The sequence below is a fragment of the Protobothrops mucrosquamatus genome, unplaced genomic scaffold (genome assembly GCF_001527695.2).
Source record: "Protobothrops mucrosquamatus isolate PMUCROS unplaced genomic scaffold, P.Mucros_1.0 scaffold729, whole genome shotgun sequence".
NCBI classification, from domain to species: Eukaryota; Metazoa; Chordata; class Lepidosauria; order Squamata; family Viperidae; genus Protobothrops; species Protobothrops mucrosquamatus.
The window spans coordinates 248,790-275,142 of record NW_015387005.1 but is presented as its reverse complement, the minus strand read 5'-3'; the positions used below and the strand labels follow the sequence as shown (position 1 = coordinate 275,142).

The 26,353-nt window shown below is 36.6% G+C and overlaps 1 protein-coding gene across 1 annotated transcript in view; it reads left to right on the top strand.

Annotated features, from left to right (window-relative positions):
• GALNT5 (polypeptide N-acetylgalactosaminyltransferase 5) overlaps nucleotides 1-22,751 on the top strand; it is a 37,169-nt gene extending 14,418 nt beyond the window's left edge. The window contains exons 4-10 of the mRNA XM_015818369.1: nucleotides 2,492-2,627; nucleotides 3,200-3,319; nucleotides 4,180-4,297; nucleotides 5,309-5,632; nucleotides 15,075-15,155; nucleotides 17,157-17,318; nucleotides 22,611-22,751. Of these exons, the coding sequence (XP_015673855.1) occupies nucleotides 2,492-2,627; nucleotides 3,200-3,319; nucleotides 4,180-4,297; nucleotides 5,309-5,632; nucleotides 15,075-15,155; nucleotides 17,157-17,318; nucleotides 22,611-22,751 (1,082 nt within the window). The remainder of the gene's footprint in view (nucleotides 1-2,491; nucleotides 2,628-3,199; nucleotides 3,320-4,179; nucleotides 4,298-5,308; nucleotides 5,633-15,074; nucleotides 15,156-17,156; nucleotides 17,319-22,610) is intronic.
• The last annotated feature ends 3,602 nt before the right edge of the window (nucleotides 22,752-26,353 follow it).

Sequence of the window (26,353 nt, the reverse complement as noted above, 5' to 3'; positions counted from 1 at the left end):
GGAAGCTAACCAAAGAGAGAAGCAACCTAGAACTAAGGAGAAACTTCCTGACAGTTAGAACAATTAACCAGTGGAACAACCTGCCTCCAGAAGCGGTGAATGCACCAACACTGGAAGTTTTTAAGAAGAAACTGGACAGCCATTTGTCCGAAATGGTATAGGGTTTCCTGCCTGAGCAGGGGGTTGGACTAGATGACCTTCAAGGTCCCTTCCAACTTTATCATCATCATCATCATCATCATCATTATTATTATATTGTTTAATTAAAATCAAATCATAATTCAAATTAATGTTAGAGATAAAACTAAAAACAACTTCCAGTACCCCCACTGTAAAGGTGATAACAAAGAATGTGTTGATTTAGCGACAGTGTCTGTTTACACATGACATTAAGACCTAAACAGTGTAGAAATCACTGCCTGGGTGTACGTATATGCTGTAATGTAACATAGTATTATTCCAACAACTGTATAATAAGTTTATTGAAATCAAGCAGATATTTTTAAAATCACCTACACAGTATAATTAGCATTAATTTACCTGCACTCCAGAATGTCTTTGTAATCTGGCCTTTTTAATAGATTTTAGTGGCAATGTTTTTAATTTTTAAATACTTTTCCTCCTGATGTAGTATTTCATGAATTTGATATTGTTTTATTTGCTATGCAGCACCTTGGTATTTTTAGCAGAAAGTGTTACACATATATTTAAAATGTTAAAACTTTCTGCCCACTAAAGATAGAAATTTAGTAGCAAGTTAATATAAAGATTTTGCCAAGAACTGTCCTTGAGGCCAGCTCTACTGATATTCCAGTATGAAAATCTCCTCTACCTTAATAGCTCTTGCTACACAGGCTCTTAATACTTTACCAATTTTCAGTATCATTATATATTTGGAATTGTTTTTCTTCTGAATGTTGCTGTTATCCACTCTGAGACATTTTATGGAAGATATGTTTGAAACTATAATTTTTGCTTTGATTTTTGGATTCAAATAGTATTTTGAGATGTGTGATAGAAAAACTTTCTGAAAATTTATATTTTCTTTTTTTAAATGAAAATAATAATCTGTGTCCCCCAAATTAAAGGATTATAGAGTTGTAAAAAGGGTCTTCTATTTGGCATCCTTGTGTCCTTTTTCTGTACATTCTATCACTGTATTTCCCTTCAGGATCCTTAATAATTTATCCACACAAGCCTGGTCTATTGGAAATCGTGACATGGATAGGATAATGTAAATAAATTAATAAAGTCTCCAAGTTTTGAAAGCTGATGACCATCAAAATGAAATGTGAATTAACGCAATCCTTCTTTAATGAGTTGGTTGGGTTAATTGTAGCCAGAGAAAATGAGGTAATTACATTACACAGTCAATAAGGTTTAATTATGCAAACTCACTGAGGGAAAGTAAATTCTGAGAGAGGTGAATATTTTCACAGGTAATACCAAAAATCATCAAAAGGAGGAGAAACGTTTTGACTTATCTCTTTATCTTCCTTCCTTTAGATAATATACCTATATTAGTTAGTGATTGATTTTCACATTTGGGTGTTCAACGGCCTCCCTTACATGTTAAAAACAAATGAAAGTCTTGCAAATTTGTGCAGGCTAATCCTACCACTATACACCCAAGTCATGTAACCACTAGACATATGTTTTATGATCATAAGGGGCTTATGTGCAAAGATCCCCTCCAGGCAAGATATAATCTATTATGTTATAAAAGACCTCAGTATTAGTATATTAGTATGCATATAGCAACTTCGTTTTGAGTTTGCCAGATATGCAGCAGCGATGGAGACATTAGCAGGTGATAGGACCAGTTATTGCTCACATAGAACTAATAAGCACCTTCAAGATCGTTCTGCATGAAATAAAATTTGTCCTTCCGTAGATACCTTTTTATTATTATTATACCACTGCAATGTTTGGAAGTCTCTGTTAATAAAATGAAAAACTTTTATTAACATGTTTTCCAACTCATATGTCATATATATTAATGAAGCTTTAAAGCACATCACACTTTCACTACTCTAGAGAAATTTCTAATTAGGTGAATATGGTGCTGACCAGCCGAGGCATTCTTATCAATTAGTGAAATGCCATAAAGGACATTTTTCCCAGTGGTATATAAAAATTGTGTGTTGGAAAGAATATATGGTATGATTAAGGTACAGTTAAGAATTAGCATTTCCAAGTTACTTTTTAGTGTGGAATCTTTTTATGGTTCTTGACAAAGTGAACAGTAAAAAAAACAACATTATATTGCGGCAAGGTGGAAGTTTTTGAATAAATAACGAAGAGATATACGTAATCTGTTTGAACAATGTCTCCCATGAACTTCTTTGTTATGTATGGATTATATGTTAAATAGCTATCCACAATGGGAAGCAGATAGAATGTTTTTTTTAAAGAGGCCAATAAATACTGTAAACCTTTCCAAGTTTTGCCTGTCTCCTTGTTATAATGGCAAATTTACTTGCTGCTCTAGGTGATGTCCTGACCTTCTTAGATTCTCATGTAGAATGCAACGTGGGGTGGTTGGAACCTCTACTGGACAGAATTCATTTACATAGAAAAAAAGTTGCTTGTCCTGTTATTGAAGTGATTAGTGACAAAGATATGAGGTGAGTTTTATTCTTCCATGTTTCCCTTGAAACGATGGGGCTGATCCATGGGCAGAGAGGGAGTTCAGCATAGCTTTTTCCAGGATCGTATCCTGTATAAGGTCCTCCTACACAGAGGAAGCACACTGATAACTGAACTGGCCACACCTCCATGGTCTCATGTACTCTGACTCTGTCCTTTTAATATTCAGCTCTCCTATCTTGAAGGGCGTGATCCGACAGGCTCTTCCAGGCATGTTCCTTCAAAACACTTTTAAAGCAGGAGTGACCGCAGGAGAAGCCTTGGGACTCCCAACACAGATTACTACCTTCATTTGGGCAAAACACAGTTCTACATTGATAGAACATCTTTTCTTAAGATCTTTGCTTGTTTGTTGTAAAGTGTAATTCAAAATAAAGTAAGAAAACACAAAGCTCATTTCACAATGTTAAACAGTTCATAATTTTGCAAGCTGTTGTTTTTAGTCTGATGTTATTAGCCCCAAGCCTCAAAGATGCCATTCAGTTTATTGTAACTTCTGATTCAGCATTTGCTTCTCAAATTAATTCTTTGCGTGTTCTCCATCGTTTAGTTACATGACCGTGGATAGCTTTCAGCGCGGTGTTTTTACATGGCCAATGAATTTTGGGTGGAAACCAATTCCTTCGGATGTAATTAAAAAAAATAAGATTAAGGAAACTGATATAATTAGGTAAGTATGTCAAGTTAAAGTTTTGTGAACAGAATTGCTTTTTAAGTAATAAATATTCAACATGGTAGAATGACGCATAGTTTATGATTTGCAAATTTCTTCTTTCTGGATGGAAACTAACATGTTAAACATGACCTGTTTATTCAACTAAAGATGTTACTTTAAAGCAGAGTAAAGAACTTTTGATTTTTTAGATATTACTGAATTACGTCTCTGCCCATTCTGGTCCGTGGAAGTTGTAACTTGGCAATAGGTGGCTACACGTTCTCTGCTTCTGCTTTAAATTATTGTCTAACATAAATCAAGAGATTTTATAAGATTTTGTAAAAATCTATTAAAATGGCAACATTGAACTATTGCCAAACTAGATTTCTAGTGTTGTGAACATTCAAGTATACTTGCATTTAATAACAATTGTCATTTGTGTGCAAAAGGACATGTCTCAAAAGTATATTATTATGGCTGCACAGATGATGCAAATCTCTAGGCAGATAGTCAGCAAACAAATGTAGTAAATAAAATAATATTAGTTATTTCTGTCTATTGTGTACAAAGTCAGTGCACCAAAGTTAAGAAAACTGAATTTTCCCTGTACATAGATAGGAGTATTATTTATAATTCTATAACTAATAATCTATTAATATTTTAAATTCCTGGTTTCTTAAGCAATATATATGGTAAAAATATATTCAGATGGCAACATTGAACTATTGCCAAACTAGATTTCTAATGTTGTGAACATTCAGGTATGCTTGCATTTAATATAACAATTGTCATTTGTGTGCATGTCTCAAAATAGCAAAATCTTCATTTGCCCTCCCAAACCTCAATATACATGTTATGTCTGGTTCAATTATTAGGTGTCCTGTAATGGCAGGTGGGCTATTTTCTATTGATAAGAAGTATTTTTTTGAGCTTGGAGCATATGATCCTGGCCTTGATGTTTGGGGAGGTGAAAATATGGAGATCTCATTCAAGGTATGTTAAACATATTTTCATTTGTTTCTAATTTGTACTTGATTATCAAATTAATGCTCTCTTGTCAGTAGCTAAATCGTGCATATGCCTTCGTTTCCAATTCTCTTAACAATGGATGTTCAGGAATAACTGTATTAAAATAAACAGTATAATGCCATTATGATGTGATTATTTGTATATATGGAAGTGGATATCCATAATACCCCAATGCCTAGTGAATCAAAAGTATATTATTATAGCTGTGCAGATGATGCATATCTCTAGGCAAGATAGTCAGCAAACAAATGTAGTAAATAAAATATCATTTGTTATTTCTGTCTATTATGCACCAAAGTCAAGAAAATTGAATTTTCCCGGTATATAGATAAGAGTATTATTTATAATTCTATAGCTAATAATCTATTAATATTTTAAATTCCTGGTTTCTTAAGCAATATATATGGTATTATCTAAATATAACTTACATTATAAAATCCCAAGCTTCTCTTTCAACCAAGACAATAAAGCTCCAAATGCTGATCAATCACGCAATATCTATTACAAAACAACGATCAAAGAAGTTGTAATACGATTAAGCCTAAAGTCTCAGTCAGAAATGATAGACTGAGGCCTCATCGCTGGCTTGCATCAAAAGAAAGTTTTGAAAAGAGTTTGCAAGCTAATACTTGCGTTCATTATAAGTGGTGTAATGTCTGAATTTGCTAAACAACTATTATGGCCATTGTTTTACTTCTGAAGGTTTCAACAAGAAAGTGATTCTGAGTAGTAGAAATTAGAGAAGATGTTCTAAACCACGACTTATCCAGGAATTTGGAACTCCAAGCCATTGTGCTGTAAACACATGGTTGATGCAAATCACAATGTTACATGTTCTCAACTTAGTAGATATGGATTTTCTCATAATAAAACAAAATAAGACATATGCAGAAGTTAAGACATCTACACGCTGCAGATTATGGAATGAAATTGCCAGAAATTATATCTATTGTTGGCATGATTTTATTTCATCAGGTTTGGATGTGTGGCGGAGAAATTGAGATTATCCCATGTTCCCGAGTAGGTCATATTTTTAGGAATGATAACCCCTACTCCTTCCCTAAAGATCGTCTCACTACAGTAGAGCGGAATTTGGCCCGGGTGGCAGAAGTTTGGCTGGATGATTACAAAGATCTTTTTTATGGACATGGTTATCACCTCATTCAGAAAAACTTGGACATTGGAGATTTAACTCAACAGAAGAAACTGAGGGAGCAGCTTCAGTGCAAGAACTTCAAGTGGTATTTAGAAAACGTGTATCCTGATTTGGAGGCCCCTCTCGTTAAAGCTAATGGGCTGGTACGTTCATTTTACCAACTTAGGTTTTTGCTATGTGCTTATGTCAATTGTGATTTTAGCTTAATTTCTTTTCTTCTTGTGCACTGTAAAAATCTCATGTTAATAGCAGCAAAATAGTTATGTTAGTTGAATTTCCCATCAAGTGAAAAGTTCTAAAGAGATGGGTGGGTGAATTGGTTGATTTATTATGTCACCTTGTTCCATAAATGCAGTTTTGTTTTAATAATTTATAGTAATTTAAACACTTCATTATGGACTTCTGTATGTGTAGTATATTGAATCACTATCCTGAGGGTAAAATCCACAATATAAAAATCAAAGAACATCACTACTGGGTGGTTTTTAACTCTCAAATCCATGAATACACTGTATCTTGAGCTTCTACTGTCAATATGCTTATTTAAAGTAAAACATAAAAAAACATTTCAGAGTTTATCATTACTTGTCTCCATGAAGGCACTAAAATTGTTAGATGACAAAGAGGGTGTAGAATGTAAAAGGTCTAGTGTCATTCTTTGACATCACACAGTTGCCAGGATACATTCAGGTAATATACAGAGAATAGACAAAAGGGTGATGGTATTTTTTCACTGGTATAGCACTAGATAGGCCACAGATATTGCTCTTGTTTTTTTGTTGAAGTTCTGCTTCTTTAAATACATAGCTGGAAAATGGGATTCTGTTGGTTTCAGGTAAAAGAAATCAGTGTTAGGAATAAAATTATTGAAAACATGTTGATGACCAGTTAATACTGAAGTTTCTTAGTGGGACATTTAGGATTTATATAATTATGAAATCTTATTTCTTTATGAAATGTATATGTCACCTCAATCCAACTGGATTCTAGAGCAATGGTTCTCAACCTGGGGTCCACGGACCCCTGGGGGGCCATGATGTTGTCATGGGTCCGCGAAGGCTTGAAGAAATGCTATTATTTAAATCTTGAGTTAAATCTTGGTGGTCTGGGGCCATGGTTCATGGCCACAAAAGATATTTAAAGGGGGTCCATGGTGAAGAAAAAGTTGAGAACCACTGCTCTAGAGAATTAGTTTGATTGAAAACAAATTTGTGAGTGGGTGGTGGATATTTCTAGTATCTCCATGTTAGCAATAAATTAATTGAATGCAAATTGATTTGAAAGCGTTCTGAGTGAAAACTAATTTGGGGGAGATTAGGGATTACATAAGGGGGGGGAACTGAAGCAATTTTCAACTGCAAATTAAGGGCCTCTTCAGATTGTGATATTGGGTTATGGTCTTCTCCTGTGGATAGCTGCCCCGGGCTCCATAAATTCTCTGCATAGTCTTTGGCATATGAATATTTTGAGATAAATTAATACTGATGAATTAAGGCTGCTGATATTTGGAGCTGTGACCAAAATGCCGATTTGTATTCTGTTTACATAGTAAAAAATAGTCACTTTCCTTCCTCTGTACCAGCTTTTCATTTTCAGCAGTGACTGGGTAGCATATTCTGGTTCTCCCAACAACTAGTTTTTGAAGGTGTATTGCCCCAAAGATAGAGAAAGTTAATTTAACTCTCAGGCCAAAGAGAAAAAATCTTTCCTAGTTGAAGTTGACATCAACAAGGTGGAAGATACTCTGGGGAAAGATCAAGCCAAGCAAAGTTATTGTGAATGGTTTATCCATACAAATAACTGAATCCACACTTTCTGCTATAGTATACTATAATAAAAATTATATGAAAGCCTAGATTAACTAAAGCCTGAATAGGCAATGGAGGTCAATAATTGTGGGTCCATCTGGTGATAACTATGACAAAAAGATTACAACTTGGAATGGATATGGAGTAAATGGTAAACACAGAGATTTTATAGAATGTAATGGGCATGCTTGGAGTAAAGTTTTGGTTAGTCTTGTAGCATGTTGGCCAAAATATGCCCAAACTGATTACCACTTGCTGTGCCATTAGCACAGAATGCTGTTTCTGGAACAGATATGACTAATGCTCATAGCTTAGTCTACATATTTTCTGTCTTATTAAAATGGTTTTTTAGTGAAGTTTCAGTTAACCAAAGCCATAATAAATGGTAGGAATCAATATCTATTGGCCATCATAGGAGAGCCATGACATATGGAAGATCAGATGTGTAATGCAAGAAGAATAAATATTAAACATGAATTAAAGTGTGTTGATAAAAGTTAGAATAAGTTGGGAATAATAAATCTGAATGAAGGTGAAGGAATAATAATGAAAAGGCAAAGGTATGTTGGAAGATATGTATATGAAAATAGAAATTTATAAATTGGTGATAATTAGAATACACTTTTGTAAACGTGGAATTGATTGATTGCTAATAAGGCAAGAGTGGCATATGATTGAAGTAAAATAAATGGAATGATTAGAAAATGGTTCAGGACTAAGGAAGTGTGATATTTTCTCAGTTGTTTAATATGTTTATGGATAAACATATCAAAATGATTAGAGGTTTTTTGGATGAGGATGTAAATATGTGTGTACTTTCATGTTCTCATAATAATGGTTGAGTATCTGAATGATATTCGATGAATGTGTAATGATTGCAGGATGTAGAAAGGATATGAAGTATGGATAAAATTAATGTATCAAAGATCAGGCAATTATATTTGACAAAGTTGAATGAATAGTTGCAAGTTATACATGAACGATGAAGAAGTGCAACATGTAGATGAATTTTTCTATCTTTGTAGAATATTTACTAAAAATAAAAACACAGGTGGCAAAACTTCAAGACATACAAAGGCTAGTAAAAGGGTAGAGAGTAGTATGTTGTATGTTGTCAGGCTCAAAAGAAGCAAAAATGGCTGTTTATAAGAAGGGTTTTTTTTCTCTTTGACATAATAATGGTGAAAGTTGAGTATGTCAGGACAAATTAAAAAAAGTAAAATGCAGTGGGAATAGGTTAAGAAATCTGTGGTAAGAGGAAGTGCTAGGGTCAAGAATGAATAAAGGTGGATTGAACATGAAAGTGAATGACCAGTACAAAAAAATATACTGCAATAGTTTGGTCATATAGAGAAAGTGAATGAGGATTGGATTTCAAAGTAAATCTCTATAAAAAAAACAATGTATTGAGAGGAAGGGAAAGTACAAAAAAAATTGTATTTGGATAGCATTTATGAGATGTTAGAAAGAAGTAACTGAGAAGAACAAATCTGATGAATATATAAATCAATATGTGGAATTGGTAGAAACAAGGATAGTTTGCAAGTATATAAAAGATTTTGGATAGTTTGCAAGGCATGGAGAGATATAGTGAATTGTGTTCGTATAAACTAGATATAACGGTGTCTTTTGTCTTATTTCATGTATATACATTTTTAATGTCTGTTGTTTATTTGGTTAATATTTCTTGCTTTTCTGCATGTAACATATTCTGTTTATTGAAAGGAAATAGTGTAATGGGTATGTATGTTCAATAAGACACTATTACATGTGTTTACACAACACACAAAACTACAGTAGAAGTAAACTCCTTTATGGCTTAGATTAATGAGTGACCCTGACCTATACATATCTGTGTATCTGTGTTATACATAGAGAGGCATTTATCATTTCTAGTTTTTGGAAGCACAACCTACTGGTGATGGGTTCCCTATGCTAACCTAGCTTGAAGTCTTGGAAGTAGATGCTACAGAATTAAGAGCTGTGTTGACACAGTGGTTAGAATGCAGTACTGCAGGCTACTTCTGCTGACTGCCAGCTGCCAGTGGTTTGGTAGTTCGATCCTGACCCACTCAAGATTGACACAGCCTTCCATCCTTCCCAGGTCGGTAAAATGAAAACCCAGATTTTTTTGGTGGGGGAATATACTACCCGCTTAGAGAGGGCTGTAAAGCACGGTGAAGCAGTATATAAGTCTAAGTGCTATTGCTATTCCTGCATTTTTCTCTAAATCTGCATTTTTCTTAAGCACTGCTTTTTCTTTTAGCAAGATTTTCTATTACTACTCCTGGATATTTATTTATTATAGTGCAACATCTCTGATTTGAAATCAGATAACTATAAAGAAAGGATAGTAGTTCTGTCAGTGGAAAGTTATGCATTCCAAGCAGTACATTGGCATGTAGAAGAGAAAAAAGCAGTATGTTTTATAATTTTTTCCCAGAATTAACTGGCAAAAAAAAAAAGTATAGGAAACTGGTGTAGATCCTTAGAGTAATATTTGTAAATTAACAGGATGGGGAAATATTTAAAATTCGTAAGCCCCAAATACTGATTCTCCTTCAGTAAACATAAAGTTTTCTTATTCTTACCTTCCAAAATCTATATAATTTATTACTGTTATTACTATATAACTATTACCTAAATGAGATGTGTTGATATCAGGCAGATGCTTCAGACATTCAACCTAATTGTAGAACTTGTTCACTTCAAATCCTTAAGGATTTCATACTTTCAATTTACAACCACTAGAGTGCACTAGAAATCCATTTTATTCCTTTCTGGAATAAAATAGGAATTGTTTCTGTAGGGTCCCAAAGCCAAGACCATCTATAAAACTGTGTTATGATGCATCTTAAGGAACTTTTAATACCCATTCTCCAGTTCCAAAGATAATTTAGCAGCTGTAAATGATAGCCATCGTAACACGAAATGTGTTATGAGTTCCTCTAGAATAGCATTCACAGGAACTACGAAGTGGAGCCATAAAACCTTTTATGAGCTATGGGGAGATGGGAGGAAGTTGTTTGGCTTCCTTTTTCCAAAAGCTGTTTTTAATTTTTTTTTTATTTACAATCCCTTCTGATAACTTTAACATAAAATAAAACCGTTCTCTTTAATATACATATATTTGCTTGATTTGATATGCCATTTTTATATAAACGAATCAGGCCTGAAGCTCATTCTGGTTTGTATTTGTGATATATATAAAAACGGCATTTCAAATGCCATTTTCCTGTTGTAGCTGCCTTTTTACCTGGCATCACTAAAGATAGCTTGAGAAGGTTGCTCAAACAAGGAATCCGTTTCAACACCCTGAATCCATGGAACAATAGGACAACATACAGTTCTTGTAGGGCAGTGGTGGCGAACCTTTTAGAGACCAAGTGCCCAAACTGCAACCCAAAACCCACTTATGTATTCCCGGGTGCCGGGTGGGCATGGCCCGCTGGGTGGGCATGGCCTCTGCCGCCCGGATCTATGCCTCCAGAGCAATTTCGTGCCCCCCCATGGCCAAGAGAGAGCAAGAGCGCAGGCGCATGTGGAGAGGTGGAGGGGAGCAGCCTGGCCCCGCCTCCCTCTGGGGCAATGGTACGCGTGCCCACAGGGACGGCTCCGCGTGCCGCCTGTGGCATCCGTGCTGTAGGTTCGCCACTACAGTTGTAGGGTATAAGGCATAATTAAACAAAATTGATGTCATGATATCAGTATCCTGTATGTCAAGAATTACATGGAACTGTAATTCTTATGGTCACAGTGTTTGGTACATCTTGAAGGTACATTTCTTGTGGATCTTCTTCATAGTTGGGATCCTGCTGAAGTGATATTTGCCCTAATGGAACATCTCTGGAATCTTGCTACCATAAAACTTCAGTTATCTGTGCCAGATATAGTAGTCATCACTCAATGATTCCCTCATTTAGCAACCATTCCCAGTTAAGACAGTGATGAAAAGTAATCTTGCAGCTAATGCCCACATCTATGACCTTTGCAGTGCCTTTCTGTGTCACATGTTCAGTATTACAATAAGGATGTGTTGTCCCATATAAAGTCATAAGCACAATTGCACTTGCAATTTTTCACTTAGCAAGTTGCCAGTCCCAAGTTAAAAGAGCTACCTCTAAAAGCACCCTATTTACTCTGGAATGCATTCATAACTCTAAATGACTTGCAGAGTGTAAATATTAGGATTAAAGCAACAGCATGGCAGGACAAATCAAGCAAATAACAATAAAACTGCTAAAGCCCATGTTAGAATTAATTATGTATGATAAAAGGCAGCTTAACCAAGAGGACCATAATCCACCTTGCCCCAGGGCATGCTGAAAAAGCTGCATCATGAAAACACAAGACCAAGGCCATATTGAAACTCTATTCTTTCTACCAGACCTTCTGTTCTACATATTCCATCAATGTTCTCCTGCTATCCCAGGCTAGTCCCTGTATATATCTCATGATAAGTTATAAAGGTATGAAAAAAACTGACCTTGCTTCTGATAATGTTCATCTTTTTTTCTACAGTGACAAATTTTGCAGAACAACTTGAATAGTGACCTGATCAAAAAAATTGAGAGCCCTTGCATTATAATAGTTGTGTAAAAGAGGGGATTCTACGATACAAGGGCAATTCGGAAATAAACCTCCGTTTGGTTATCAATGACAGACACTCGCAGATACAGAACTTTTATTACGCACATTAGAAAACTGTGCAGGCAAGCATTATCGTGAACCCACATTGGAAGTGGCGCCATAGAAAATCTCACCAAATATGAAGGTGCTAAAGGAGTACTGCTAGTGAAGTTCATGGAGCGTGGTTCAACCATCAATTCAGAAGTCTACTGTGAAACAAAAACTCAGATGAGTCATCCATAACAAGCATTGGGACATGCTGACTTCCGGTGTGGTGTTGGTTCACGATAATGCTCGCCCACACACCACTAGACACACCAAAGAACTTTTGAAGCAGTTCCATTGGGATGTTTTTGATCACACACACACACCCATAGCCGAGATTTAGAGCTGAGGGACTACTACTAAGGAATTTTGAACCTTGTAAGACGTTATGACAAGTGCCTCAATTTGAATGGCGATTATGTCAAAAAGTAATGTAATGTTGTAGTTTTCTAATGTGTATAATAAAAGTTCTGTATCTGCGAGTGTCTGTCATTGATAACCAAATGGAGGTTTATTTCTGAATTACCCTCGTAATTGGTATAAGAACATCTCCTGAGATTCCATTTGTCAGCACAATTATGAATTTGTATAGGAGTTCTTCCTCTCCTAAATCTCCTTACTCTAAGGGCAAGGAACAGGTTAGGGTCTGTTCTATTATCCATGAATTCAAGCATCACAAAAATTTCAATATTATGAAGTGGGGGAAGAAGGGATTCTTGATAAGCCTTAAATCTCAGTACTGAAAAAAATGTTATATATAACCAGTCATTCATCTTCCAAATCCATTAGCAAACTGAGATCTTATAACAGCAGGAGGGCTTACCCACTTATTTATATTTATTTTTTTGACCTTTACAATAACAAATTACAGCTCACTTCATTAATCTGGAAGAGTTTGTTTAAAACTATAAATTAGTCTTGGTTAGACCAACTAATTTTAAGATAGAAGATTGCTGTTTCAATGGGTTGGGCAACCAAATTAACTGCAAAAGGTCAGCTGTGGATAATTAGATTTTTACCTGTCCCTGCTTAGGTTGGACTATGCGATATCGTTGTTTATCTTTATTGAGAACCTCTGAGGGAAAACTTTTTGACTTGTTGTCGTAAACTTCATCCCTTTCAATTCAAACCTGTCGGTTCCTAACAAGTGTTCTAAGTCCTTAACATAATTGAAACTAGTTGTCTTTGATTTCATGAAAACATACAAGTGGATTTTGACCTCTATTCCCCAAACTCTCAATCAAAGAGGCATGATGCAAATTGTGCTTTTTGTGCAAATAGTGCATAGCAAAACTTTTATAATATGAGGAACTGCAGGAAATAAAGCAGAGGAAAAGATGCCTTGAGTGAAAGGTAGGAAGTTGTAGAGATGACTGAACACTGGTAAGAGCTTAAGTTCAAGTCTACATGGTGAAGACCGGGATAGTGTCATTTTTTGCTTATTGCAGCTTCACATTTTCACCTACTGGTAGAAGGAATTGCAGAATCATTTTTATAAGTGTGGAGTTGGAGATTAATTGCTTAATGTCATAAGACCTGATTATGATCGAAGTAAAGCTTGTGAGAAAACAAAATGGAATGCTTGGGGAATTGTTCAGCATTGAGCATAGAATAAAGACAAGGATGTGAAACATTTTCATAATTGTTTAATGTATTTGTGGTAAAAATGTAACAAGTGGTTATGTTGGCATCGAGGTTTCTTGGCTAGGGCCGTAAATGTGTATTATTGGATGCTGATGATGCCTTGTTGTTTTTAAGAAGAGACTGGACAGCCATTTGTCTGAAATGGTGTAGGGTTTCCTGCCTGAGCAGGGGGTTTGACTAGATGACCTCCAAGGTCCCTTCCAACTTTATTATTATTATTATTATTATAATATTTGAGGTGAATGTCAGGTAGATTGCAAGATACAGTCTGGAACATGTAGAAAATAACATATCAAAGACAAACATAGCTTTGCCATGTTTGACAGGGAAAATGGAGTGAGCCATTGCAGGTTTTCAATAAATTTTATAAAGAACTAGAGGAAGTGAGTGAACAGCTCCAGAAAACGTTCACTAGAAATAGAAAAGTGGAATGAGAATTTTAAAATGAACTGATTGCTGATAGAGTGGACAGTATTTCAAAAGAAATGAAAGTCGCTGTATGGGAGTGTGTTTATGCCCGCCTGATTTCAGGTAATCAGTGTTCAGTATCTCAGAAAGAACATAAAAGTAAGTTGAATACAATAGGACTGGGATACTTAAGCGTGCATAGTAAAACAAGAAAAGATGGAGTCAAGAATGAATTGGTATGGACTGAATACCCATAGAAGAAGTACGTGGTTGACGTGGTTTGTTCATATAGGAGGAATGAATGAGGATCAGATCACGAATCAAATCACAAATCAGTATCTGAAGAAAGAATGAATGGGATGAAAGGAAAGGGAAATAAAAAATGCAGTTGAATAGATTTGAAGAGTTGCTCAATCCAAGACAGGTAACAATCTCGAATGTCAACGTTTGAATCAGTATATGTCGGAATGTGGAAAGCAAGGATAGCTTGCAAGAATAGAGAGATGCAGAGCCATACAGCGAATAGGGGTGTGTAAATTAGATTTAGATACAATTTCTGTTCTGCCTCTTTTCTCATGTCTTTAATTTCTGTTGTTTACTATTCTTTTCTCCTCTTTGCACATTGCATAATGTGTTGCGTGATGTGCATATACTATTTTGGATTCTCTTGGAAACCAGTAATGAAAAATATTACAATCTGATTAATGAGTTTAGATCCTTAATCTTTGTTCAGTTGCAGAATGCAACCTTCCATTGATTCGGTTGCCTTCCTATCCCTAAGTGAAAACTTTAAGATCCTTTCAGACTTTCAGTAGTATTTTTTCTGCCCTGGGAGAATCAGGCATACAAATATATTATGCTGGTAATAAATTGGCATACTCAGTGCATAATATTTTTCTTCCACAAATAAAATACAATCAGATGCAGATTACAAAAGCTAAATAGTCATTATAAAATTTAATTGCTTCAACATTTTCAGTCAACAATTGTCCTTTTTGGTAATTTGAAGTTATTTTTTTCTGAATATGTTTCAATCATTTATTTGTTCTAGATTATTAATGTAGCATTGGATAAGTGCGCCACTGTGAATCGATCTAGTCTTACCCTTGAAACATGTGATATTAATAACAAGGTAAGTGGAATTATTTTTCATTATTCTTAGAGACTAAACCCTTTTAAAACGTCTTCAAAATACTGGATATGGTTTAATCTTTAATATGCTATTAAATTCTCTGCCCAGCTGTGATGCTTGTATTATTTTTAGTTGTAAAGGACCTTTAACTACTCTGCAGTCAAAAGGAATCCAGTTCTGTCTGGATAATCCAGTTGTCAGCTTATCCAAACAGAAACACATCTCGTCACAAAGAGTTGGAACCGTTGAAATTCTACGTACCTGAAGTTAAGGGTCTTAAGGGGTCGATTGTACGACCGATCCTTTAACACCTTTAACTACAGGTATGGAGAATTTTAACGGTTCCAACTCTTTGGACCCACATGTCCCATTCCGTCTAATGGCACTTTCTCAGGATGTTCTTGGTAATGTATCCGAAAAGGGGCTGAGGTATTTTATAAGTAGGTAACCTTTAGAAGCTATTCAGGCAGACAATTCCCTAATTCACTGAGCTATAAAGAATAGGAGGAGGAAGTACATCACAATTAGACTTGGGAGAGTCTGTTATTGCCCGTCCCAATTATAATATTCTTAGCCTTCCTGTGGAGTTGATTTCCTGGCCAGATGTACCCAGTGGTGCTGACAGAAGGGGATTACAATGTGGCAGCGATTCATCTGGCTTGCATGCCCAAAATTGAATTGTGGCCAGAATTCCTTCTTCAGATAGGGGCTCCCTTTGAATGGGCTCTGCTTGAATATTCTGGCCCTTTTCCTACAAGAAACACAGTCAGGCTGCTTGGAGAAAGCTGAGCACAGGCTCCCCACTCGTGATGGCCCCAAGAAGACATCTAAGAAGATTCACCCTGGAATAGGAGTGAAGTGAAATTAGAGAAGAGCACCCTGATCCTGGCTGGGTGGCCTTGGGAAGTGCTCAAGAGTAGGCTCCGGCTGTGAATACAAAGAGCACTGAAGGAAAATCCCTAGTTTAGTGTCAGCAGTTCAGTAAAGACTATCTGCATCCAGACAAAGCAGAATTGTGCCCTCTTTCAGGTGTGCTCATGCTTCCTAGCTTTCTGCACTCACAAATCAAAACTATTGCTCTGTTAGTTCTGCCAGGGTTAATAGACATGAGGACCCATGAGGAAAAAAATGGAGAAAATTGAGGGTGGGGGAAGTAGTTGCAATGTTATGGAGAAGAGGTTTAAGAAGCCTTTTTTAATGTGTTTGCCCCAAGAAATTTTTAAAAATGGATTATGAATTATTTCCTAACTTTTTATTTTTTAAGAGGGGGTAGTTGGAAATACATGCCAATTTGTCTCAATATAGGCAAACCTTTAATAAAATTAAAAGACCAGAAATGGTGAGAGCAATAGTAGTTCAGATGCAGAAAATAATATGATTTAGATCATTTTTCAGGTAGCAATATGTGTATTTTGAATCTTATTGTCCCCCTTCAACTTTTTTCCCTGAAAAATAATATTTTCCATATCCAAGTAATATTTTGCACATGCTCTGAATGTGCAACTTCCTTTGTGTTAGGTGAATTAATGGTTGCTTACGTTTTCAATAATAACTTTATTAAAGGAAAGGAACAAATGAAGCAGCTTGTTAGGTCCATTTATAACAAAAATGAACCTGTTAAAGTGAATTTTAAAAAAATGTACACTTATTGTTTGAATAACCTACATTTTCAATTTAATACCCCAAACATAGTTTTATGGATTTTCAAAGTAACAACATGAGTAAGTGTCGAGAGAGAAAGAGAGAGGGGAAGGGGACGATAAAAATATCAGCCTTTTATTTAATGGGTCATAAGTTTTGAAAATAGGTCTTATGTGTGGCTTTAGCATTGGTCTGAGAAAGGGAATTGTATTATTTATAGTGAACCTTTGGTCAGCATTTGAGTAACCTCTGGGAAGAGCATCTTAGAGCAATCCAGGGCATAGTCACAAAGAATCAACTCTTTAATTCAGAAAACTCTGATTGAATCTTTTATCTTTTCCAATTCTTTTCTCTGTGCAGAACCAAAAGTTCAACTACACTTGGCTGAGGCTAATCCAACACGAAGGCTCCTGCGTGGCACTTACTGATGCCGAAGGGACCCTGGGTCTGCACCCTTGCGATAAAAGAAACAATAGCCAGAAATGGTTGCATAAATCACTGGTCGCTTTTCACCCAGAACTCGTAAGTGCAGCTGTTTAGCAAATAACAACCCCTCTCACTGTGGCTAAAGTGGAACCGGTTCAAAACAAAGAGAGCTTGCTACATCATTTCCCTCTGTATGGCAATGACAGACATGCAGACATTTGTCATTCAAGCAAGGAAAGGACTTATGCAAGGTTTGCTCTTAGCTATCATTTTGTAGGTAGGGAAGTAACATCAGTGAATATTTAATCTATCATCAGCTCCCTCCAAGTGGCCTGGGGCAATGTATACCATTCTCGTTGCACTTAACTCTTCACTACATCCCTGATCTGAACATTAGGCTGAAGATTGTGCTTGTTCAGGATCCTCCAGTAGTGAGCTTAATGGTTTAATCAGGATTTGGGCATGGGTCTCTCTATTGCTAACCTCACAATTTTAACTCCAGTATTGCAAATAGAAAGTCTGACTGAAAGTCTAAGGACCACCGAGCTAGTATCAAATTTTGTAGAATGAAACCACTGTCAAAAAAAGAGAAGGGTTTGGAGCTACACTTGACAGATATTTTAAATTCTAAATTTTATTATTTGCCAGTCGTGCAATTTCTCTCCATGCTTCATTTTTTAGTGAAAAAGTGTAGTAACAAAAATAAATTTGGAAACATTTTTGCTAATTATGCCCTTTGTTTAATGCTATTCCATTATATCACTTCCTATTTATTTCAGCAGGGACATGTTCTTTAGGGTATCCAAACTGGAATATTGTCATTAAAAAAATTGCTGAACAAAAATTTACAACCCACACATTAATAAACTCTAAAAGCTAATAGGCAACCATCAGATTTAGACCCTAATCTAATGCCAATATAACTCATAGGCAGCTCACATCAAACACATATCAGAGAGACTCGTGCATTTTGCAACACCCCCTAATTGACTTTAGGGAAACCTCTGTGCAGCTTTCTTGTCAACAATATGTAAACAATTTGTCATTTCCTTCTTTTTTAATTCCGAACATAGGTAATGGGTGGTGGGTGGGTGATACAAGCTCTATCATTTTTCCACAGAAGTTATGATGTTGCAGGCATGTACAAAAGGGGCGGAGCTTGAGTTTTTGTGAAGCAAGACTGCTTTCACCATTCTGAATGATTCATCCTTCTGATGAAAGGAGTGGGACTGTGGACGCCTCTGCCAAGTTCCCTGTAATTTCTTCACTAACCCTGCATGGATTTTTAAGACCTGCCAAATTTGGCTAGGACTTGCCATGTGCTATAAATCAGGGCTTTTCAACCTTTTCACCCATTGTACCACTTTTAGCATATGGCAATATCCGAGTACCACCAGTCACCTAGCAAGATGTCAAAAACTTGATGACAAAAAAAAAGGAAAAAAGTGATGAAGTACAGGTAGTCCTTGACTTACAACAGTTCACTTAGTGACTGTTTGAAGTTACAACGGCACTGAAAAAAGTGCCCCCCAAGCCACAGCCGAGCAAGACACCTACCTGCCCACCCGGCAGTGCTCTTCCTCCTGTCCGAGGTTTTCATTGTTGTGATCATTTCTGTTGAAGATTGGCAACGGGGGGGGGGTTGTTTGGTTTTTATTCCCCCCATTTGCTGGGTGGTTGCAGCAGGTTTGGTCACTTCACATGACCCTAGGACACTGTGACCATCATAAATATGAATCAGTTGCCAAGCATCTGAATGTAAATCACAAGACCCTGGAGATGCTGCAACATTCCAGCTGATCGGCGCTTCTTCAGGGCTCAGCAGAAGCGCCAGGATCAGCGCCAAGCTCCAGCTGGAGCCTGGCACTGATCCTGATGCTTCCACTGAGCCTTGACAGTCCCGAAGAAGTGCTGATCCTGGCACTTCCGCTGAGCCCTGACAGCCCTTGCTCAGGCTTGTCCGGTGCTGCCACGGGTTCAGCTCATTCCCCTCCCCCACTACTTTTCTTTGATGGTCGCGTACCACCTGCTAGGTGCCAATGTACCACAGGTGGTACCTGTACCACTGGTTGAAAAGCCCTGCTATAAATTATTCTGTTATTTTAACCAAATGACCACAAAGGTGTAGTGAAAACAGTGAAGCAGGAAGAAAGAAAACTCCACTAAGTCAGGGGTCTTCAAACTTGGCTCTTTTATGACTTGTGGACTTCAACTCCCAGAATTCCTCAGCCAGGCACGCTGGCTGAGGAATTCTGGGAGTTGAAGTCCACAAGTCATAAACGGGCCAAGTTTGAAGACCCCTGCGCTAAGTAATGTCTGTAATATCCAAAATGAGGATTGATACAAAGGGCACCAAAAGAGCAGCCTTACAAAACACTGTGAGATGTTTATTGCATGGGATATGTTCCAGATTCAATATTGATAGTTTTTTTAAAAAAATAAATAAATAAATCTCATACTGAAAGTAAATGTCTCTATACAAGATGGAGAAACTCTCCCCATCAGAAAAAACAGCATTGGTTAGATGAAGTGCAAAAGTTGCTCCTTATATTATAGAGAAGATGACAATATGTGTAGAGGTTATGTGAAGTGATGAGTCGAACAAGGAGAGCCGGGGGCCCTTCCCCACTTTATCATGGAATTCCGTAGACCAATCACACCTTCTCAGGCCATCCTACCGCAAAGGATTGGTGTTGTGGGAGAAAGATTATGAACCTCATGTAATCTGCTTTTAGCTATTAATAGGAAAGGCAGGATATAAATGCAAATAAGAAAAAAAGAGTATAAAACTACAGCAGTGAATAACTTGTTGCAATTGGAGTATATGCATCCAGTTTTGTATTCGGCTGTGTTAAAAAGTCTTTTAAAGAGCCAATGTTTTATTGAAGTTATTGAAAAATAATCTCATTCGGTTTCCTGTTGCTTTGATACAAATTTGTCAAAGCTATAGTTGCAACCTTTCAGATATATTTACCTTAGGTGGCATAGAGCATAAACTGCTCATTTAGGATCCAAAAATAGTTTTAGCAAACTGTTCTGATCTGAAAAATGATCTAATGAACATATTTAGAAAAGGAAAAAAAAATTTTTTTTATCCTCCATAGTTATAGGACCTAGAAATTGATCTTAATGCTAAGAAAATGCCAAAGTAAATTTAGAATGATTTTCCTGTATCTAAAATTGGAATGGGGGTAGAATATGTCAGTAGAATCTTTTGGTTTTGTGGGGAAGGTCAATTAGAGCAATTAGAGTATCTCATCAGTAATCATGTACCTAGTCTTGGTATAGAGATGCCTTCTATTTATTCCTCCATCAAATAGAATTCCTTAAAAAAGGAAAAGGTATTGTCTTGAAAGGGCTTCCTAAAAATTTAAGAAAATTTTTCATCCATTTAAGCTATGAAATAGTTTGCCAGTTTCTAGTTGTCTTCATATGGAATATGGATTCTTACCATCATACAGATGTTTGGATATTTTCCTTCCTTCCTTCCTTCCTTCCTTCCTTCCTTCCTTCCTTCCTTCCTTCCTTCCTTCCTTCCTTCCTTCCTTAATTTAGCTAAACCATTAAAAACTAATTAAACACAATTGGATACATACTGCTGCATCCATACAATGTTGAATTAACATCAAACTGAGGCATGCACCTTTATCTGTTGTGGTAAAAGATCAGATTAGTTTTTATGAGAATTTTGGATGTTAAAGGAACAGAATATAAACCTTACGGGAGAAATGCAGCCTAAAGATATCTCCATCATAGGAAACCAAAATACGGATTTCTTTTATACGAAAGTAATAACTGTTACTCACAAGACCCTTTTATGGCTGCTTCTATTGAGAATAAAGAAAAATCAGCAGAGCGGCCTATCCTTTGGGGGTTAGTCATAAGAAACTTCATCTTCATTTTTCTTTGTACGGAAGGGCAAAGAGGAAGGATTTATTTATCAAATGTATATGCCACCCATCCTGCCAAAGATAATTCTAGGCAGCTTCCAGATATTGAAAGATACCTGCTTCCATCTTTCTGGATATAGTAGAGGGAGTCTTCAACTTACAACCATAACTGAGCTCAAAGTTTCCATGGTTGTTAAGTGAGTTGTGCCCCATTTCATGACTTTTTTGCCACAGTTGTTAAATGAATTACTGCAGTTCTTAAGCGAATCATGCAAGTGTTAAATTAATCTGGTTTCCCCCATTGATTTTGCTTGTCAAAAGACAGCTGGGAAGGTTACTGATGGTGATCACGTGACCCTGGGACACTGCAACTGTCATAAATACATGCCAGTTGCCAGGCATCTGAATTTTGATCATGTGACCATGGGGGATGCTACAGTGGTCGTAACTGTGAAAACAAGTCATTTCAATGCCGTTGTAGCTTCAAACAGTCACTAAACGGATGGTTGTAAGTAAGGACAACCTCTAGTGTCAATATTGTGCCTACATCTATGTACACACATGCAACTTGACACGGATGGGAACACTTTGCCAGACATCAAGTCTAAGATATGAATCTGATGGGAGAGACACCGAAGTGGGATGCTAAAAAGTTTTTATTTATTTATTTGTAAAGTTTATTGGCCACCCATCTTACCACGGGGCATTTCTGGGTGGTTTCTTTCCATGCATTCCCAAATTTAATGTATTTAGCAAGAAATGAATGAAATGCTAATGAATTGCTTTCTTTTTGTTCTTATTGCCAGTGTTATATCTTGAATGCTGAAAGTCCCTTCATTACAAAGATCAGCATTTACTTGCATCATGAATCTCTAGATTTTTGAATATTTGTGACAATGCAGTTTTTTTCCAGTTCCTTAACTTTTTCAGCATTTAAATATCGATTTTTATCAAAGATCTTTCAAATTCATTTTTTAAAGAAGCCTATTTCTTCGGTTGAGAATAGTTACGTTACTATTAGGAAACCTACTTAGACACCTATTAGGTTAGTTGCACCTGAGAATATGATTTTTGCTCATTCAAAACTTTTCATGAATTTATAATTTGATTTTGACAATTAACAAGGCACCCAACCCCCTTTCATTGTGATGTGTCCCCTATTTCATCAGCTGAGTAATATTGCAATCTGAAGAGCAGAATCACCTGCCATTAAATGACCCATTATTGCAAAGGCCACATGGTGTAACGTCCTTTGCATAACAATTACCATTTAGATGGGAAGAATTGTCTTTGAATTTTCGTAGAATTAGCAAGCTATGCCACATAGAGACTCTAGTCCAAGAACAGATAGACATGTTGTACACTTCTGTTCTGCTTATAAATAATGGGAAACATGGCAGGATTTACTTTGACAAAGCTTTTCTAGTACTAAATCAATGGCTTACTTTTCAGGTTTGTGTGTATAACCCACTGTCACCGTCTTCTCTCTTCTCTTTAGATGGATCACATTGTTTTAGAGCACCTTTCAAGGGCTACATGTTTGGAAATAGATCAGTCTCAGAAAGTTCTGAGGGCTAACATTTGTTTTCCAAGCAATACCCATCAGAAGTGGCAATTTGAAAATTACTATGCTAAGTGAAACAGAAGCCAAGCAAGCTATATGTAGGAGCTGCTTAGTACGCTGATAAGTTCCAGAATGTCAACTCTAGAAATGGGAAGTACAAAACCAGAAATGTTTCTCAGAACCACAATTTAAAAGCAGCGTATGGGGAAATCAACAGATGGAGAAAGACACAGCTGGTTTAACGTGGTATCCTTTCAACCAGGGCTGTTACCTCAAAGGAAGCTGGGCAGAAATCTGGCAGGGAAAAAAAGTTCAACAAAAAGAAAGTACTTTGAGTATCTTTTTCCATGACAAAAAGTAAACTTAACAACAGAATATAATGCTTGACATTATTATGGAAGTCGTTATGAATATTTCAGTTCATCAGTGTTCTCTCTCTCTCTCTTCCTCCCTCCCTCCCTCTCCCCTCTCTCTCTTTCTCAGAAAACTCTTTGGCAGACCTTTTAGTCTTAAATATCTAAAAAACTTTGTTTCAAAAGCACGTACAGAAGGTTGAAAATGTCTTCCAAGTCTAGCAGAAAAAGTCTTATTGTTGTCATTTCCAAGAAAATGCGCTAGAATCTCAGGCTGAAATCACTTGACTGTAGAGTTCAGAAGTAACTTTTTCAGTGACCCTTTCTCCTAGAATTACGGTCACTTCGACACCTTTCAGATCATCCAAGATGGGAAGGAGAAAGACGCTATGTTGAAAACAGGATTGGAGGCCTTAAAATACTTTATTTTGCTTTGAAATTTCTTTTGGGATAACTTACAACTCTGGCTGAGTATTCTGTGTACATTTCCCTCTTGTGACAAGAATTCACATTCCTTCTTTTAGAAAAACTGTGGACATAAAGGTGTGATCCCTTCAGAATGATGACAAGCATGTATTCGGTGGGAGGAGAGGGCAAAATGATAGAACTCATGAAGTAGAGCTTATAGAGTGTTATCTGAAACAGCATTCCTTCATATATGTCAATGATGTGATTCGTTTCACCAGGCGTGAAAAATTAAAGAACCACGTAAACTCACATTGGATAATTCCTCCAGCAGCAGTTTGTATGTATTGCTATCATAAGGTACTCCTGGATGGAAGACTCTGTCATGCATTTACTATTTGCTAGCAAATTTTGAACTTAAGTGTAATGATCCTGACAGCATGAAGAGCCAGATGCTTGCAGCCTCCCAGCACAAGAGAGATTCAAGCATTGCCACATGCCTGCAACTCTTTGGGTCACAGAAACATTTTTCAGAAGACTGCTTGATTTGCACTTTGGAACTTGGCATCATATAAGTTAATATTCTATGATATTTTAGTGATTTTTCACACTCTACAAGATCGTAGGACTGGGATGTTCCTGATGTAAAACTCAAAGTGAACATCTCCAAAAAAGATGTTACTTAAGAATAGAACTCATTGGGTCCCATCACTCTCGGCACAATCCCCTGAAACAGACAGATACTTAGCACTTAACAGAAAATAATCTTTCCAAAAGTATAGTCAAATTTCACACATATCCCAGTATCTGGAAATAGTTTGTCATCTTCTAAAAAGACAAATACTTGTGTTTTTCATATGTCAATATGTGAACTTACGTTTTTTGATGATGGGAGAAACACCATTGAATTATCCACCTACTATCTGAAGTCACATTGCCCAACAATATAATGAAATTATTTATACAGTATATAATTGCACACTATAAATATACTTCTGTATGCATTCTGCATACTTGTGCATAGCACAGGGGGACTGTGCCCTGGCTTGCAACCACTTTATCTCTAGCTATTTGTATTTAGTGAAAAGAAACTCCTAGAAACTCCTTGAGTCCTCCGGGAGAAGGGCGGGGTATAAATTTAATAAAATCTAAAAATCTAAAATCTAAAAATCCTTAATTAAGGACCTAGAGCCAGTTTGGTTTAGTGGTTAAGGCACCAAGCTAGAAAGCAGGAGACCATGAGTTCAAGTCCCATCTTAGCTGGGAAAGCCAGCAGGGTGATTTTTGACTAGTCACTCACTCTCTGCCCAACTCACCTCACAAGGCTGTTGTAGGAAAAATAAGACAAAGATGATGTGTTGGGATGTGTTCCCCACCTTAAGTTGTTTGTAAAAATAATAAAAGGGATACAAATAAATAAAATATAGGCTTTCCCATTAGGTGGATGCCTGACATTATAGCACATTCCATTTAAACAATGTCAAAAATGTGTGTTTCTCAGGAATTGAGAGTCCTGAGGAATTCTGGTCCTGCTTCCCCTACATCCTCTTAGTTGGTTGTGGCTTGAGAGTGGTGCCCACTGTTAAATTAGGTTGTTATTTGACAGGACCAAGACGTTTAACAATAATACTCTCAATATATTTATTTAAGAGCAGTGAACACTGGTAACTCTGGAGTTAATTTGCTGCTTATCAGCATAAGAATTCTTATGGTTGTGAATTGCTCTGCCTGGAGCAAAAGATTTAAAATCCACATCTTGTGTCTCAGAACATTATGCCAGGGGTAGTCAACCTTGGCTCTTTTATGACTCGTGGACTTCAATTCCCAGAATTCCTGAGCCAGCTTAGCTGGCTCAGGAATTCTGGGAGTTGAAGTCCACGAGTCATAAAAGAGCCAAGATTGACTACCCCTGCATTATGCTAACATTATTGTATGTTTTTGTAATATAAGCTTAGAAGGCAGCCAAGCTTTCATCAGCCATCATATTTACAGCTGGTTACAAGATTATTTGGTGTCCAAGAGGGTCTCTGTATAATATCACATAATGCTGACAATGCTTGGCGAAGCAAAGTTGCCAAAATATTGATTTGCCTAGCAGACATCCCAGTTTCATTCCCAACTGTCTTTCTGATTTCCTTTGAATATCATTTAGTATTGCTACCCTGAGGGCACTATCAAAAAAATTACACAGATGTTGTCTGTGATCTCATGATCACATTAAAAACATTAATTTCATTACATTTTGTGTGCTGATATTCTATCCTTCTTCATTTAGCCAACATAGAGAGGCCGTACGTAACAGTCACATTGTATTTCACATCAGTCCCAATGCATTTTCACTCTTCATTTTCCGAAATGTCTGTTTTAGCGATGGTTTAATTTAGGCTTTAAAAATAATTCTGTATTCTCTGTGCAGTGTGGGGAACAAAGCAGCATAAGAAAAAAAATGCAATATTATATCCAGTTTTTCTTGCAGGAAAACAGATATTCTGGGCTCAATACCCGAATAAAAATTTGAAGTCCAGGATATAAGAATGAGCACCTGTGAAATTCCCTTCATTCCAAAGCAGAGTATCTGATACAATGAGTATTCGCAAGCTTTAAAAAAAATATGGCACAAATATCCCTTTACAATCAATTGTGATTTCTTATTTTCATTCTTTAACAAGCAGTTACGTTGGCCTATTTTCCTACAGCTTGCAACCATATGTTATCTTTTTTGCTTACTGGTGAAAATTACAAAGAAATGCATTCCAAAAACAAACCAGGCTTAGAAAGTTGATGCCACGTTTTTGGAAAAGATGCCAAATCCAATGGATGTCACTATCAACCAGTGTAGAAGAGGACAGAAAGAATCTTCCCTCATTCTCCCACCCTGATTACTGGGTTCATATCTGGAAATAAAGAGAAGTAAGCCCC